The sequence below is a fragment of the Ambystoma mexicanum genome, chromosome 9 (genome assembly GCF_040938575.1).
Source record: "Ambystoma mexicanum isolate Mex_15411 chromosome 9, UKY_AmexF1_1, whole genome shotgun sequence".
NCBI lineage: Eukaryota > Metazoa > Chordata > Amphibia > Caudata > Ambystomatidae > Ambystoma > Ambystoma mexicanum.
This window is the reverse complement of record NC_090931.1, coordinates 313,939,515-313,957,686: the sequence shown is the minus strand read 5'-3', so window position 1 is coordinate 313,957,686 and position 18,172 is coordinate 313,939,515. Positions and strand designations below refer to the sequence as shown.

Below are 18,172 nucleotides of genomic sequence, written 5' to 3'. Positions count from 1 at the left end.
CATGCTGCCAAATTCAACAGCGGGTGCTTCGATTCGTAAAGAGCTTAGTTTGCCGTCCCTTAAAAGCTCCGTAGAACAGGCAAAACTGATGCTTTATAGGAAATGCCGGATGGCGGAGCCTCCATCAATTTATAACTTAATAAATCAGGAACTTGAACCAACTACTACCGGAAGCCTAATGAAATGGAAAAACGACAACATCTGGGTGTTGAAACAAATACAGGTGAACGAAGATACATTAATCACCAATCCGAAACAAGTCCTCAAAAAACTACGAGAATATGATTGGATACTAACTCTGGAAAGTGCGGAAAAAAACAAGCTAACTGCACACCTGCCACCAAATGTCAAAAGACTAAACGAATTACAAGAATTCATCAAAAAATTCCCTTGCAGGAAGGGGAGAGACATGCTGCTACGTGCTCGCCTCAATCTTTTGCCTACAAATGAGATCCTGGCAATAAGAGGCAAAACTGCATCTAATTTCTGTCGTTTTTGCAATACACAAGAAACAGAATCAATACGTCATTTACTGCTAAAATGTGCCGCAAACCAACAAGTGAGAAACCGTTATTTGAGACATATTTTTTCAGAGTTCATCATAGCTGACGAAGACACTTGTTGGGCTCGCTTAATGGGAGGAGACAAGACAAAATGGCAGATAGCTACATACAAAATATTAGAATCATTCAATCTGCCACGACCATAGTCGGCGAGGACGGCACATTTTAGCGAGACCATCTGTTTCACTTAGCGAGACCATCTGTTTAAATGCGAATTTTATGACAAAATGTCTTTTTGTAAAAATCTATTGATTAAATACAAAAAAAAAAAATAATAATAATAATAAAAAAAAAATAGTTCTAGATTATAGTTTCCCTGCACAGGCAAAATTCTCCCTCCATCAAGTTTGGGTCCCAAGGAAGTGGAGAACGAGGATGCACTACTCTTCAATGCTGCCATACAAGGCAGATAGAAATTCAGTCAAAATGACTGTTTGCTGCTGCGTGGAGGTAGGGCTGCTGAGAGAGGAAGGGTTCATTAAATGTATGGTTTTCTTTTTTGTCCTCAGTAGCTTGAAAATCCAATTGTTTGACATATTCCATTTGTACTGCCTGCTGCTTGTGTAGAAATTGTTAGTTGAAAATACAGAATATACTTTTCTATAAACAGTTCCTCTGAGACTGTGCTTTGGTTGTTACATTCATTGACCCTGGTATTAAGGTTCTCTCTAGAACACTGGTCTCTTGGAGGCCAGAGAAGAGGATTGTTGACTCGCAGGAAACAAGTCATTTAGGGTGCCCCATGCTACTTTGTAGTGGAATGTTCAGCATCGATTAGGTTTTCCTGGCAATATTAGTGGCACTGCACCCTAATATAATACAAGATGGAATTGGGGACAGGAAGCCGACACATCAAGAGAATCAGTCAAAACAGCTGTACAGCAGAAATTATCACTGCAACAATACAAAATAACATAACATACAAGCCACCATTACCAAATAGAAAACAATGAAACTATAAAGTCTAAAGACAGTAGGGTTACTTGCCTAAAACCATAAATAATGCTTTAAAATACCACAAGCAAGGGGAAACTATTAATGTTTCAAGCTACTAGCCAGCCATAACAAGTTACTTACCACCTCAATTCTACACATACACACGTCACACCATTTCCTACTTTCTAAGAGTCAATTATCACTAACCATTAGTGGCGGGTGCACATTTCGAGTGAGCCCTGCACAAGTATACATAAACAAATCCAACCATAAAGTAACAAGAATTGATGATCACCTTATTCCCGGCCCACTTATTTCTTTAGGGAAGAAGTCTCCATGGTGGACCCCAGAAATGGAGGGAGTCCCGAGGTATGGTTTAAAGGGGATTGGGAAACTCGTCTATCACAAACTAGGTTTGCAGCTGTTCTAATACCACAGATAACATAGCAAAAGGTATCTGAAAGGGGGAAAGATGCTCTTTCTAAGCCCTGCTCTGAATAGACAATGGGCCTCATTACAAGTCTGCCAGTCCGGAATGGCACTGTTTTCAGAACCGGCACATTCTGACCCGCCATGGCAGAAACACCATCACTGCAAAGTGACCTCCACGGTGCTACTGCACCTGGTAGCACAGTGACCGCAAACAGCGGGACGACTAGCCAGAGCTCCCTGAATTACCAGCACGGCGTAATACCGGGTACATTACGAGTACCACGTACACCGAAACACTCCCATAAAAATGGCGGAAGCACTGTGAACACTGTGCCTGTAATACTGGCACCGTGCACTAGGTGTTAAACAGTGCCAGGTTAGCTGCAACAAACCCCAGCTGTGCACATTTAGGCCAGCTGCACATCATAGGCCACTGGGAACCTACAAAAAGGGCCACACCCAACCCACCTTTCAACACAACCATGCTGGCAGTCAGCCTAGCAGCAATTGGGATGGGGAACATGCAAGCAGCAGTGGAGTTAGAAGCAGCACTGAGACAGAGCAGGAGGCAGTGTAGGCAAATGAGGAACCCGATGGCCATCCCAAACATCAATGTACAGCAGGTACCACCCTGCAGGCAGCCAGCAATACCCCGCACCAGGCCCTAACCTTTGAACCTGACCCCAAGTCAAATACACACATTATACCGGCTTGACAGGGCCACAATATTATCAATTGTCACCCTCATCGAAGAAGACATCAGCAGCATAATTAACATCCGGACTGCCATCCCACCCCTGCAAAAGGCAGTCTTGGTACTACACTTTCTTGCCACTGGAACCTATCAGCACACTGTTGGTGAGCTGCACAGGCTGTCACAACCCTTTTTATCAAGGATACTCTTCAAGGTACTGGATGTGCTGCTGCGCCATGTGTCACACCACATTGCCCTACCCCGAACCCTTCCATGGCCTTGCCGGCATGCCCAATGTCATTGGTGCATTAGATTGTACGCATGTGGAGTTGACGGTCAGACATGCAATTGAGGTGGTGTATCGCAGTGGGAAGCAATTTCACTCACTCAACGTGCAGATGGTCTGTGATGCACAACTCATCACGCGTTGCTGTGCACGTTTCCTGTGGTCCACACACTACTGGTATTGCGGAACTCCACGTTGCTAGGGTACATGGCACGTTATGTGGGAGAAAGGACCTGGCTGTTGGGCGAGTAGAACTACCAATGCATGATCTCTGTGTAGTGTGGGGCGAAGGGAGGCAATAGACAACCACCACAGTGTCCCTGGCTGTTGGGTGAGTAGGACTACCAATGCATGACCTCTGTGTAGTGGGGGGGGGGGGTAAACAGACAACCACCACAGTGCCCCTGGCTGTTGGGTGATTAGAACTACCAATGCATGACCTTGGTGTAGTGGGGGGGGGGCAACAGACAACCACCACAGTGTCCCTGGCTGTTGGCCGAGTAGAACTACCAATGCATGACCTGCATGACCTCTGTGTAGTGGGGGGGGGGACAATAGACAACCACAAGAGTCCACCCAGCTTACCGCTGCAACAGGCAAATGGCAGTATGCCATGTCACAGGAATACATACCCTGGCTAATTTAAAAAATACCCTAGCCATGAAGTGGCACAACAGGTGGGCGCGATTATCTCCACTGGTGATTAAATAGTAGTTACACCCATGTGCACGATGGCTACACATCGTGCAGTGTGCAGTAGTCACTTCAATCGTGTGGGCTGCGTCTGCCTGACGCACATCTTGCCAGCACCTTACAATATATGAGGAACCTACTACATCTGAACACAACATTGTGTAAATTGCAATGAATGAAACATGTAGTTGCCTAGCAGCACATCACGAATAGAGACATCAGACAAAACAGTCCCTGCAGGAATGTGTGATCCAAGTGTGCAGAATAGGAATGTTCGTCAAATTCATACCAAATTGTCATCTGTAGGTTGTACAGAGTTGTGTGCTGATCTCACACAGAGAGTCTGTACATGCTATAATTTGCAAAAACAAACCACAATCCCAAACATGTCTCCTTACTTTCACTCCCATGCATGTGATGCCGGATATGCACTCAAGCCATGGCTCATGACGCCAATCCGAAGGCCACGGAACAGGCATGAGGAGGCCTACAACCGGGCACATATACGGACAAGGGGCATGATAGAGTGGCACTTTGGACTGCTGAAGGCCAGGTTCTGCTGCCTCAGCCGATCCGGCAGGGCATTGCAGTACATCCCCGTGAAGGTAGGCAAAATTGTACTGGCATGTGCCATGCAGCACAATATGTGCATACGCAGGAACATTCCACTGCCCCCGGACATGGAGCCAGCAGATGAGGATGTGCACGATCATGATGGGATGGGTGTACAACCAGTCAGGGGTGCCATTGATAGACTACATGCACAGGGAGCACTTAATGACAATTATTTAGGACTAACTTCAAATGCACATGGTGCACATCAATGTGTGGCACTTACCTTACATTAAATGAATAATACACACACAGAAGAAGATTGCCCACTCGTAATTCACATTTGCAAACCAGTGTATTAAGAAAAGAGCAAATAGGAACAGGTGCAATAAGAAATAAATCCCCACATGTGACCTCCCACCTCCCTAACGTACCCACCCACCGCCCAGGCCCCAACTAGCTATCCCCACTATGGACCACCCCCACCTCCCCAACGTACCCACCCACCACCCAGGCACAAGACACAATGGTATCATGTGTAACTACAGTATCTCAGGGTACACCCTATTTTTGTCCATGCTTGAGCCCATGAATGTCCTTGGACGTTGGAGCAGACAGACATGTGGACCGCCTCTTGGTGCTGCCTGCCAGAGAGTAGGATGGAGTGGTGCTGGTGGAGGGCAAAGTGGGGTTTGGTGGGGGCAGGCAGCTCAATGGCCTGCAGGGCCTGCAATATTGTCTTTGGGATGTTCGATTGCACGCTGTTGCCCTCACGTACCCTTCTGAACATCAACATGTTTGATGTTGCACAACGGCCAATGGCACGTGACAACCTGTGGACTGACTTTTCAGTGCTCTCCCGCTGCAACCACGACTACTCACGTTGGAGCCTTGATTTCTCCAGGTGTTGCTACACAAGTCTGGCCAGTGTGTCCTGATGTTGTTCTATGCGCTGCATGCAGAGGTCAACTCCTGCAACGATGGCGTAGTGGAGCGCATTGGACTCTGGAGGCCAATTAGGCTGAATGTGCCCAGTTGATCCGGCGTGCAGGTGCAACACTCATTTCATGACCCTGGTGCCTCACTGGAATGATGGTCTTGTGTGCTTTCCGCGCCATCAGATTCTGGCAGGTGTGGAGGTGCTGCTGCACTTGAAGGTGTATTTGGAGTGGCAGCACGGGGTATTTACTGAAGTGCCTGCGGGTGTCACGATTCCTGCCCCTCATGTCCCCAGCCCTCCAAGATGTCAGGCTGCAGCCAGGCCACGATCACCTCCATGGCCCTCAAGGGCCTCAAGGGCCTCTCCATCCCTCCAAAGACTCACTTGGAGTCAGACTTGGCGCTTGTGGCACCAGACTCACTCACTCCCATAGGATAACATTGGGGATTGGACTTGTAGTGCTTTGATGGGGACAAGATGGATGTTCCCAGAACTAAATGTGCAGTCTAGTCTTTTGGGTGTGGTTCAGCCCAGAGACACCTGGGATACCCAGAGACTATTTAAGCCACGCCCAGGTTGAAAAACATGCTTTGTGTTTTCTGCACCGGCAGCGTGACACTCACTGTGTTCGGATCGGTCTCCAGTAGGCCTGCATCTTTCTTCTGTGCTCAGCTCCTGCAAGAACAAGAACACTGTTAGGAACAGCCTTACCTTGCGGCGCTTCTGCCCATCATTCATCGCTCCTTCTGTTCTGCGGGCATCTTCGGCGGTGTCATTCCCATCCGGCACACCGCTTACTAAGGAAAAGGGAAAAGAACAGAAAAAAGGCATTAGTAAGCATTCAGCAAATCTTCGCTTATTTTTAAAGACTGTACGAGCTTCAAACGCTTACCTGAATCCCAGCCGCTCTGGGGGGAACTCTGTCTCCGGAACTTCTCATCCATCTGCAAGAGGGAAAAGACACTCCAGGTTAGCGTGGAAACATCTAGAGGCGCCGCATACCGCGCTTACTCACCGCATTTCTTCTTCATAACCGGCATCCACGCTGAAAACGTCGCAGCACCTAAAAGACACAGAAAAAGAACTCAGTTCAATACAAATACGAAAGGGTCGCATCGCGCTCTCACTCACCTTCAGCGCTACTCATCTCAGCAGCCTGTCGCCATCCCCGGACGCCGGCCATCATCTAAGGAAGGAAAGGAACGAAGTTAGAGAACTGTTCAAAAGACTCATTGTACGTACCTGTCGGACTCTTGCCAGTGAAGTAACTAGGCAGCAACGAGCCCGCATCAATCAACGCACCCCTGCGCTGAAAGCTGGACGAAGAGGACGTTTCCAAGAAAACAAGGTGAGCTGTGGATCAAAGGGAATGGTTGGACCTAGGGGAAGAAAGGGTTCAAGCACACAGAGACAATAGGGAGTTAAACTCTACCAATCCTGTATTTCAGGCCCAGTCTCCAGTCGAGTAGACTCCAGGGAAGGGTTTGAGGTCCTAAGAGGTCAGAACAGGCTGAGTGACGTCCCCGTGGATACCAGGTGAGCGTTACAGCGGGTTTGCTGGCGCTGCTGGGGGGATTTTCTGGCAGTGCCTGTAGGTTTGCTGGTGGATTTTCTGGCATTGTCTGCAGGTTTGCTGGCGCTGGTGGTCTCCTGCGCGCGGTGTGCACCTGGACTGTTGTTGCACCATGGGTGTCGGAGATGCCTGCGCCGGATGGTAATTGTCCTCTTCGACGATGGGCACGTCCACTCACCCTTGACGTCCCCCGATATCCCACATCGGTGTCAGATGATGTTCCTGAGGGGATTGAACAATTGGGTATTTTCCCTTTTTTGTTTTCATGGGACCAGTTTTTGAACTGGAAAGTTTTTAGACAATGTATATTAATTGAAAAAACTGGTTAGCCCTCTCTGCGTCCATATTGCGTTGACCGATTAACCTACCAAATTTCTTCAACATCTCTCCGCCATGAAACCAAAATGAGACATCTTATATTCCAAAATAAATTTATACTTTATTGTTCACATCATACAATTTAGATTTTTTTTTTAAAGCATTAATGTAAAACCTTAAAAACACAAAGAATACAATCAAAAAAATTGATTAAACAATTAAATCATTTGAATGGGTTAGGCTAAAAGAGAAGAGAAAACAAGCAGGGGGACAGGGAGGAGCAGGGAACAAAATTATTACTATTTTGCCCAGACAAACGAACATATCTATAGTCTTGATCTAATGCCCTCTACAATCCTGCTTGTTTCTCCTACTTTCAACAATAATTTCTATTTCATGATAAATGAAAAGAACCACAAGGCATCTAAATATTTCAATCTTGTCAGATTGTCGACATGTTTCGGCCTTATTCCTTAATGAGACATCATCTCTGGTGTATTTTCTGGTTTATTGTACTGGCCTTCTTCAGGACAAATTGTTTTCTTATTTCAAAAGGATTGGTCTAGTAAAAACCCCATGGTGTTCACAAAGATTGCATTTTGATACTAAAACAATAAAAACCATAGTCACATTTTTGGAAATCATGGTGTGAATCATTCTTAAACTTCAGGAAAAATATCTACATGTATTTCAATCAGTCTTTATTGTATCATAGCAACTGGACACGAGCCGAATTCCTACTCATTTCGAAATCCATTAATCTTAATTACACAATCAGAGATTAATCTGTTTTTTGTCTATATCTATAGTTCCTACTTATTTTGAAAAACCTTCCAAACTTTAATTATTACAGATGGTCAACAAACCACCTGGTCTAAAATTACATTTCATAGAAAAGTTACTTTTACCTTCCACAATCATCTTGTAGAGCACAGTATATTTTCAAACGTTCTAAAATCGCATAAGCAGCTTCTTATTAGCACTTCTAAAGGTGCAGTGTTTCCATTTCCTGATTTGTAAATGAACTGTCAAACACAGTAAAAAACAAGGGAATTAATCAAAGTGGACAGCCGCCATAAATCCACATAGTACTTGGACTTGACTGCATTAGTTACCTAACAGAGTATTTCACAAGAATTATTTCCCCTTCTTTTTGGGGTTTAATAACTTCAGCTGTCGCCTTCTCAGTGTTTTTCAGCAGTCTACAAACCATCAGGGTTCACCTAATTTGACTTACATGATTGCCTTTCGCAAGTCACATGGATATTCACATGGATTTTTCATTTGTCTAGGTCCTAAACGAAATTGTGCTTCTCCTATTCTTTTGAGTGACCAGATTGTTGTAACACAAATCGACACTGTGCGCCTTGCGTTATCTGTGAGACACAGAAAGGTGAAAAAGAAAAAAAGGAGGGTTTTGAATTCCCTGTTCTTGTTCTAAATGTATACAAGACCTCACAGTTGTTTTTCTAAACATGTCCAAGTGGATCTAAATCGCTCTTCTGCGTCACTTTTTGAGAACGTAATGATATTACTAAAGGAAAGACATTCTTGGGGTTGGGGGGTGGACTACTAGAGGCACGCGACCCACAAGCTTTCTCCATTCGTGTACCCTCCCCGCTGTCTACACACTAAAACTCTGTTCTATTCCCTTGGGCGTGCAGTCACTTACTTCATAATTTTTCCGACTAGTCACAGGGGAAGCCGCCTCATCCACTTAGATTTGGCGGCTGCGAGCACTAGCACTTCGTTTCCACTACGTACTTTGTCTAGCTCTTAAACAAACGTGTTTTATCTGGTTTTATCAGTCACGTGATCGTAAATAGCGATCAAGTTTTCTGGGGCACCATATTTAATCCTTTCTAAGCTTCCAAAGGAAAGAAGCGGACATCTTGGAAAAAGAGAAATTTCCACCTGAATGCCACAGTTGGTGTTTGATTTCAGAAATAAAGAAAGGGATTTGCTGCTCCGGTGATCTCGGATTGAGCAATTATAATTCCAGAGATTATTCACGTGTACATAATTTGTGAATGTCCAATTAAAGATTTTTACCCTGTTCTTAATAAGAGGACCAACTTCTATTATTTACCCTCACTGGCTATCGATTTTAAACGCCATTTGTAATGCATCTATTGTCCCGGCTATTTTTAGCAGTTTTTCATCTTCTAAAATGAAACTGTGCTGATAGATGATTCAACCGCCATTCCATCTCAAACTCCAAAACTGCTTCATCGGTGGTTCTGAGAGCATACTGTCAACCGATCATATATCACTAGGCAAGTGATCTACAATCACGGATCGGTTTCATCATAAGATGTGTTGTACCCTTATATTAAGCTGTTCCACTCAATACTGGAGTTCAGGCCTTGCTTTACAGTATCTAAAGAGTATATCCACCGTTGTTCGGCTTTAGATAGCAGCAGATCTCTATTGCCCCCTCTTTCATTTAACTTGACTTCAATAACAAACCAGAACATGTTGGTATATTGATGTTTCTGTGTCATGAAATGGGCAACAAGGAGTTTATTTTCAATCTTATTTTTCAAACATGACTAGTGTTCACATATTCTTTGTTTTATTGGGCGTTTGGTCTTTCCTATGTAAATCAAATTACATGGACATTTGATCCCGTAGACCACCCACGGTGTACTGCAATTTGTAAAGTTCTGTAGTTTCCAGTTTTTTCTTTTCAGTTTGATGGTTTTTATGTTCCTGGTCATGGAACAGACCGAACAATGTCCACACTTATAGTGGCCAACAACTGGGGTGAGACCCCAGAGAGTGTCTTGTCTCAGGTCAACGCAGTCTCTTTTGGGGTACGTATGAACCAGCATATCCCTCAAGTTTTTCTGTCTCTTGAACGCAAATCTGGACATTTGGGGGTTAAAGTCTGCAGTTTTTATAACATGCCAGTTCTTTTTAATGATTTTCCTAAGGCCATTACTAACTGGACTAAACATGCTTACGCACGTTATTTTGTCCTCCTGTATTTTTCCGGAGGGTTTCAAGCACCTTTCCCTGTTGGTATGTTGAGCTCTTTTCAAAAATGTTTGTATTATCTTCTTTGGATAGCCCCAGTCTTTTAAACGCGATTCGAGTTTCACCGGTTGTCTGTAGGGGATTGTAAGGCATGCTGTTAGTGGTGTCACAGGATGTGTATGGTACAATCACATGCAACACTCCTCAAGCATCATCAAAAGGCTGTTACATGCATTGATGTGTGCTGCGGTCGTGTGCGTGTCTCTGGAGTTCCACTTTGGTGCATGCTATCTGGCTGGCCGGGGGGGGGGCTTGGGGGTACTGGGCTTTATGGGGACTGATATGTGGCTCTCTGTGCATTGATGGGGGGGGGGGGGAGTTGGGCACATCGGGGTACTGGGTGTGCTGGGCTTGATGGGGACTGATATGTGGCTCTCTGTGCATTGCTGGGGGGCCCCATGGGGGTACCAGGTGTGCTAGGCTTGGTGGGCACTGCGATATGTGGCTTTCTGTGCATTTATGGGGGGCACATGGGGGTACTAGGTGTGTTAGGCTTGATGGGGACTGTGATATGTGGCTCTCTTTGCATTGATCGGGGGTGCATGGGGGTAATGGGTGTGCAAGCTTTGATGGGGACTGTGATATGTGGTTCTCTGTGCATTGCAGGGGGGGGTGCAGGTATACCTTGCTTCACATACATGTCTTTGCACTTTCTGTACTTACCGGCCTCGCCAGGCGTCACTGCTCCTGCCTCGGCTCCACCTACTCCCTCTATTCCTTCGAGGTACAGCATGCTGCTACACCTCTCCTCCCACGGTAGCAGCTTCCGTGGGGGAATGTGGTCCACCTGCTGTGGTAATGCATTGCTGTCTGTGGGCTGCCAGTATGTTCTGCACCCTCAGCCACATGTCAGCCCACCTCTTGTGACAGTCTTTTACCGAACGGGGGGGGGTCACCCCCACAGCTGATACCTTCTGGGCAGCCTCAGCCCATATGGCCTTTCATCTCTGCTTCGTGGTGCGCCTCTGGTCTGCGCTGACAACTCACCTGCATTGTCGACTGTGTGCTCGACAAGCATGCAGAGTTCCGCCTCACTGAAGCAGGGTTTCCGCTGCCGGCTCACTGGGATCTTGGATGACTTCTTCCTCAGTGTTTTTAGGCCGTCACAGTAGCTGTGGGCCTTTTGATACGAAAGGATTGCAGTGGATTCTGATTTATGTAATGGCCGCTGCTCCAGTTTCCGCGATAACGGTACTTCCGGCACTGGCGTTTCCACCTCTGCTATATCCAGCATGCACGAGGCGGATACAGATTTACCGCAGGCATTTTTGCGGGTGCGTCCATCTCCGTCGGTGTTACCGTACTGGTGGTGGCACCGGTTCCGCACTTTGCTGAGGCACGCGCCCGCCATATCGTGATTCAACCTTATTTCTGCCTCCATGCGGTGATGGAACCGGTGTCACCGCCATCACGGAAACACTGGAATTCGGGTGCCAAACTTGTAATGAGGGCAAGTGTCTTCTGACTACAAGAGGTGGCATAGATTGGGAGAGAGATTCTGTGATTCCCACCCTATACTGGCTCCATGTAGCACATAGCACTGAGGACCTGGTAGAGTCCACTATGGGTCATTGTAAGGGGTTATGCATCTGACTTTGCCACAATTGTCAGGAAGTATGACTGATAACAGTATTGCCTGTGTGTTGCCATGGGTGTGCTGGTGACTCGATTGTCGAGTGAATGTTTGTTCCGATAGTGTGAGCTCACTGGATGACGGATGTACGGACTGGCAAGTGCCTAGGGATAAACTTCCCTTTTACCTTCTGCACGTAACAAAATTGTGTTAAGTGACTCTTGTGTGCTTCTTCGGAGTAAACGGGGTTACAGGGTTAGAAAACAAATTTCTCACAATCCCCCCATCTAAGGGGCACAACATAAATGGATTGCGATTTCAAGGGCTAGGTGGCCACAAACGCAACATGGAGACTGGTGGACGATACAAACCAAGACATTGATCAATGTGAATGGTCTGGAACTGGATTGCAAAGTGGCCTAATCTTTCATTTTTATTTGGTGGATCTCCATTACAGTTAATCACAAAGCTCAAAGCTACTGCTTTACACCGAGGGTCAAAGGTTTCCCAGTTGGCAGTTGTATTATGACGTAATATGGTCATATTAGAATAAACCAGCGGTGGGTTGCATAGGCGAGCTAAGCAGCTTGGAGGAGTATGGCACCTTAAAAATGTCAAACCCAATAAACTAGTCTTCACGTGCTTGTGTCGGGGCCATCAAGTTTATTTGGTACCTTGCATGAAACCTACAGGCACAGGTGTGTCCACCAATTAGAAATGCAATGTAGATTTGCCAGGGCCAACTTGGCTACTAAGGGACTACGGTCCTGCGATTTTTAAGTATAGAGGTGTCTTGTGAGAACCACCATCCTCTAAATCTAAAATGAAATTAGACCGTATGGTCTGAAACAAATAGAGCCTTAGGATGAGACAGCCAGGTCTACACCATTATTTTTGCCTAGGTATTGGTTGTTGGAATTGTCGAGATATTGGCAATTACCACACTAGCTGAGTTGTGGACATTGGTAGGTGCACTGGCCACAGAAGCATGAAGGGAGGACAGGTGGGGTTGTGAGGGAGGCTGGTGGAGGTGGGGGCCAGATGTGAAAGGGATCTTGAATGCCAGACGGGCCCAGACCAGGACAAAGGCGCCTCAATTCAAGATAGAGATGCCAATTAACCAATTCCACTAACAATTTCCCCCTCTGCATACACCTCTCAAACTCCTAACCAAACACAACCACAAACCGCACAAACTTCACAACATTGCAACAACAAAACAAAAAACAAACAGACTTGCACAACAGTGCACGACGACTACCGGCCGCAAACACCCCAGGCCCAGCCAACGGACCCACCGGGCTGAAGTCGCCAACAGCACATCACTGCTCTCTTGCACTTTTCCTGCTTCCTCCCACTAACTCATCCCCCCATCCTCTTTCAGAGTCGCCAGAGCGCCAGGGGACCACTCTGGTGGTGATAGTGTCCTTTAACATTAACATACGTCTCCTCTCTTGCCTCACCCTCTCCCAGGTTTTACCCTCTGCGCCAACCCACTTATTCCCTTCCTTACTCCTCGCCTCACGAACCCCCCCCCCCATTATACCATTCCACAAATGGCATTTGTATTGGACTTGTTGATTCCATCAGGAAAACAAGCTAATCTACAAGCAAAAATGGCAGTAAGGAAGAAGAGTTCAATGCAGGACTTATATTTGAATAAATTCACTTTTGTAAATTTGATTCATACATTATATTATTTTCTCTCTCACTTAATTTCTCATATGGGCAAATGCCCTTCTGTTAGAGGCGCTTTACTTAAAATGTTAATGAAATAGATATATATATATATATATATATTTCTTTTTTAAAGAAATACCCGTCCCCTCCCAAAAAGGAACTTGGAATTGTTAAAATATTGTCTACAGCTCAGAAACAACAGCGTGAACCATTATATTTCCTAAACAATATAGAGTTTACCATCACTATTAAGGTTGAAACACCATTAGATAAACTTATGGCAGGAATATTCTGAGACATTGGTTGTGTTCTAAAAATGTATTTACAGCACATATTAATTAACAGATGGCAATTGTTAGGGAGAATTCTCATTCAATGGCTAATTTCCCTTATGAGTCCCCCAGCAGCTTTGCTGGATCTCTGGAGTTTATTTTTTCCACTTGGTAAGAATGTACCTCTTTTCCACACTCTTACTTGTGTTTTGACATGTGTATTTCATCTGTTTTTGTGATTGTGGACTCTGGAGTACGCCACTTCACTAGCCCCCTTCTTTTGTGTGTTACACAGCACCTTCAGTGCCGTGACACAGGGTTGTCTTTTTAGATTCCCACCGACTCCATTTCTGAGGCTGACTACTGTCCCCCAGAAAAGGGTAAAGGTGCCATTAACTTTACTTAGTCATTTAACCACAGATCCAGTACACCCCATTTTACATGGAGTACTGGAAAGGGGTAATCCTTGGCCCTTTTTATCTGTACCTCCTAGAGCATTGTTTAGCTCTTTTAACATTTAGACTTGGCTGGTGGCAGTGGTATCTACCCTAACTTTTCTACCGCGATTTTACTATATAAACGTGGTATTGTTTTAGGCTATTATATTAGCCTCGAACTTAAACCCGCTTGACCAAATACTTTTTCTTTTGGCTCCGGTCGGGTTTATTCACCATTTCTTTTTGTTAAAGTCCTTCTTGTGTTTTACTTTGCACGGCAAACCAGGTTTGCCTTCTTTGTTCACTGTCTTTTGGCGGGCTTCTGCCAAGAAGCCCTCCTCTAGGCGCCTGGGTGTCTAGGTGGGCTGAATGTGAGGGAGGGGCATAGTCACCCCCTGCACAGGGTATCCTAGGAAACCCAAGTCACACTTTGCCATGATTGGCTGAGGTGGTTGTCCGAGCCAGACAACCCCCCTGCTGCGTGATTGACAGCCAGACTGTGTGAATAGGGGATTTTCGCATAAAAGGCAGGACTCTTGGGCTGGAACTACAAGGAACCGAAGAGAAGCGGAGAAGAAGTCGGCTGCTGCAACTATCCCGTCCCGGTGAAGCCCTGCTGCAGTCCTGAGCCATCTACCCTTCGACGACCAGAGAAGATCCAGTCCAGAGTCTTCTTCCCCTGAGCCTGGTGGGGATAACCAGCTCATCTTCTACAGCCAGAGGATCCTCTTTGTGGTCGAAATCGCTGCACCCTGCTGTACTGGTCCAGATAACCATCTGAAGAGCCTCTCCTGTTTTTAAGGAGTGCACCTTTTATTCACCTGCTGGACAAAGAAAACCTTTATCTACCATCAACAAATATATACCTGCATAATTCAATTGCCAGCTTCACTTTTCTTGATCCAAGTAATTTTAAAAGGCATGCCTGTAGCAGTTCCCACTGCTTATGGCACTGCGGTCCCATAAAATGAGCGAAAAAAGTGCCCATCTCTTTTCAACATACTTCATAACATATTTCAAAATGTATGTGCCTACTATTTTTAAAACAAATATGGCAGAGATTTGGCGTTGGCATGTTTTATTCTCTTTAGAAGATGAAATCCAGGTTCTAACCACATTGTAAGCCCACAAGCCTATGCTTTTCCTAGTCGAAGTGTACAAAAAGAAGTAGTGGAACTATGTTCCCTGTTGGCCTGCACCCACTCCTCACGAACCCCATCACCACGCCCCTCCCACACACAATACAAACCCCCAAACACAACAGATGCACCTGCTGTTTAAGGCAACGTTCAGTGTAGTGCACTGAAAGAGCATGTTTCAACTTCTTCCAACTATCACAGAACGGTTTATTTTAAAAATAAAAGTATAGGTACAGTAAAACTCAATTTAAAAAAGTAGAGGAGCACCGCTCCCGCTCACTTCGACCACTGCTTTTCCTTTGTTCTTGTCACAGCGTCCTGCTCTCTAGCCAATCAACAAGCAGGGAATGGAGGTTCTAACTGAATGTAAAGGCTGAATTCTAAGCTTCCCATTGGGATGTATACAGACCACGCTGTTCTACTGAGGCGATATGCGGCAATTTAGGGGACCGATCCGGTAGGTAACAGCCCACTGCCCAAGTTAAGGACCAGATTAGCACTGGTGTAGTTCCTTACACAGGTGCCTGTGGTGTATTTTGCTATCAGTACGTGGGCTTGCTGTGCTTGTATAGATGACTCTCGTGCTTGCATCAGTGCCTGTTGTACTTGTACCTGCCAACTTTTGAAAATCAAAATTCCTGAGATTTATGCCCCGCCCACAGCCACACGAGACTCGGCCCATTTGCACATGGCTCCTCCCACATGCCCCGCCCACCTGTCAAATTTCAGCCAACAATTCTGTCAAATACTTTAGCTGGTGCATCTAGCATGGCTAATAATATACAGTAACCAGACATCTTGTGATCTCCCTGGTGTGTATTGCTAGCATTATACTTTTAGTCCACGTTGAAAAAGTCAGTGAATTCTGGCTGCCAGCAGCGGCCTCGTATAGTAGTGCGGGCAGTGGGCACGAACATTTCGTGCAGTTTCCAGGTCCTGCCCACTTCTCCATCCAATTGGCTACCGGCGGCAGCCAATCAGGTGGAGAATATGACAGGACCCGGAAAGAACAACAACATTCCTGAGATTGCAGGGTCTTTTCCGGAGACCCGGAGAAATGCCTAAAATTCCAGAGTCTCTGGAAAAATTCCGGGGGTTAGGCATGTATGCTTGTGGCGCATATGTCTGATACGGTGTGTGATCTTGGGCATAATATCCGGGCGGCTCTGCACCAATGCACCTCTACACAGATGAGGCTGCGCCTCCACCTCACGCCCCTGCCCAAAGCAAACTCCTATAGCATTAGAGAAACACCTATCCAGTTCAAGGTGGGGAATATAAAAAGGTAAACATCTGAATAGTAATGTTAAATACATGAAGGTTAGACAGATTCTAGTTCAATTTCGATTACGCAGAAAGCCAGAAGGCGAGTACCTTGTTTTTTTATTGGTTGTAAACTGCCTATAATTACAAGGCAAAACAGAGCATACATTAATCTCTGCCATTTTTATTGAGATACAAAAATCCAATAAAAAACTATCAAAACTTAAATATAGTTTACTGCTATGGGCATCTAGATTAGAAGCAATGTAAAGGATACACCGTATTGCTAACCTATATAATGTTTATTTAAAAACGTTTGCAGATTAGAAGGAAAGGACGAGTTCATTGGTTTCCCACACGTGAATTTCAGGTTGCCAACCCTGCACAGCAGCATGCACTTATTTCTAGGAAGGATATATCAGCCTCAGATTTGGGGACAACTGGCCTTAGGCGGGTACCTGCGAAGAAGCTGTAGGAGCCGCCAGGCCCGTAGTGAATGCGCCCCCGTTGCACGTCGAACACCTGCCCAAGCAGTGCCAAATATAGCCCGAGACCTCCGTCCTCTCCCCGGTACCTTGCCAGCTCGGTGCGACTGAGCAACCTCTCCGGCGGCCGCTCGGGGATCGCACACTCCTCCGGAGGTGGGAAGAGGTAGGAAACTCCAGGAAGATTAGCAAGAGGCCATGGGTCCCACCCGATCAGCAGCACAGCGGTCAGGCATATGGCAGCAGCAGACAGATACCCAAGCATTGTCAAACGTGGAAACCACGTCGTGGCAGGCTCCGAAATGATTTCAGTCACACGATCTCACCGTGAACAGAGATGTACGACATTACACAGGTGGAGGCATAGGTATCACTTACTAGGAGATTGTACAGGAAACAGTCAAGTGACCTTACAATGGGCGACCAAATAAAACACATCTACCATTTGCGACCTTACTAGCGAAACAGAAAGAGGACGATCCTACTTTCGTAATAGACCTTACCATGGAAAGAAAAACAGACTATTGGAAACCTACTTTGTAGTTCAATGACCCTGTGGCCAAGTCGAGCATCGTAACCCCAAAGCAAGCTGCGTATGATATTTGGAGGTCGCTTTTCGTTTTTTTGTCTATGTCTGTGCGTATGGAATTGGGCGTCCTGATTCGGCAGCTAAACCCAATATCCCCAGCGTCTTTTCTGCCTCCTCCCAAGAATTCCTTTCGTATCTTAATCCCATCCTCCTCATACCTGCCTACATTTGAAAATCAAAATTCCTGAGATTTATGCCCCGCCCACAGTCACAAAACTCCGCACATTTTCACACGACTCCGCCCACATGTCAAAAAGGTAAACTAGTGTAAAGTGATGTGACGTCAGAAGAATTGAAATATGCACATTTCATTTAATTGCCTTTTCACAACCACCCACATTGCATAGGACAAAAGGTATTCGATTCGCCTTTGTGGTGGCCTTAATGAAGACAGGACACCATATGTGGTAACTGTGGTATTTATTGGATACCGAAGGTAAAGTGATCAACTTGGGAATATAGTGTCCAGGGGCAGGGGCATAACTGTACACACAGTCAGGTAGTCTTATTCCAGCAGCTGCTCCTCTGCTGCTTGCATGTGCCCTTCAGTGAGACACACCATTCACACCAGAGCCCCCAGGAGGTTGTCCTCAGCCATGGTGTTACGCTCCGGTGTGTATGTCTTAGGTATACAAGCCTGGGAGCCTGCTAGCTCCGTGTTTCAAGAGGAGCGCGGGGCAGTCCTCTCACTGCGCTCTACCGCCCGCT

At 45.9% G+C, this 18,172-nt stretch overlaps 1 protein-coding gene across 1 annotated transcript in view; it reads right to left on the bottom strand.

Moving 5' to 3' along the window:
* CYB5D2 (cytochrome b5 domain containing 2) overlaps positions 1-17,338 on the bottom strand; it is a 109,809-nt gene extending 92,471 nt beyond the window's left edge. The window contains exon 1 of the mRNA XM_069614720.1: positions 16,849-17,338. Within this exon, the coding sequence (XP_069470821.1) occupies positions 16,849-17,140 (292 nt within the window). The 5' untranslated portion in view covers positions 17,141-17,338. The remainder of the gene's footprint in view (positions 1-16,848) is intronic.
* Positions 17,339-18,172: the final 834 nt, after the last annotated feature.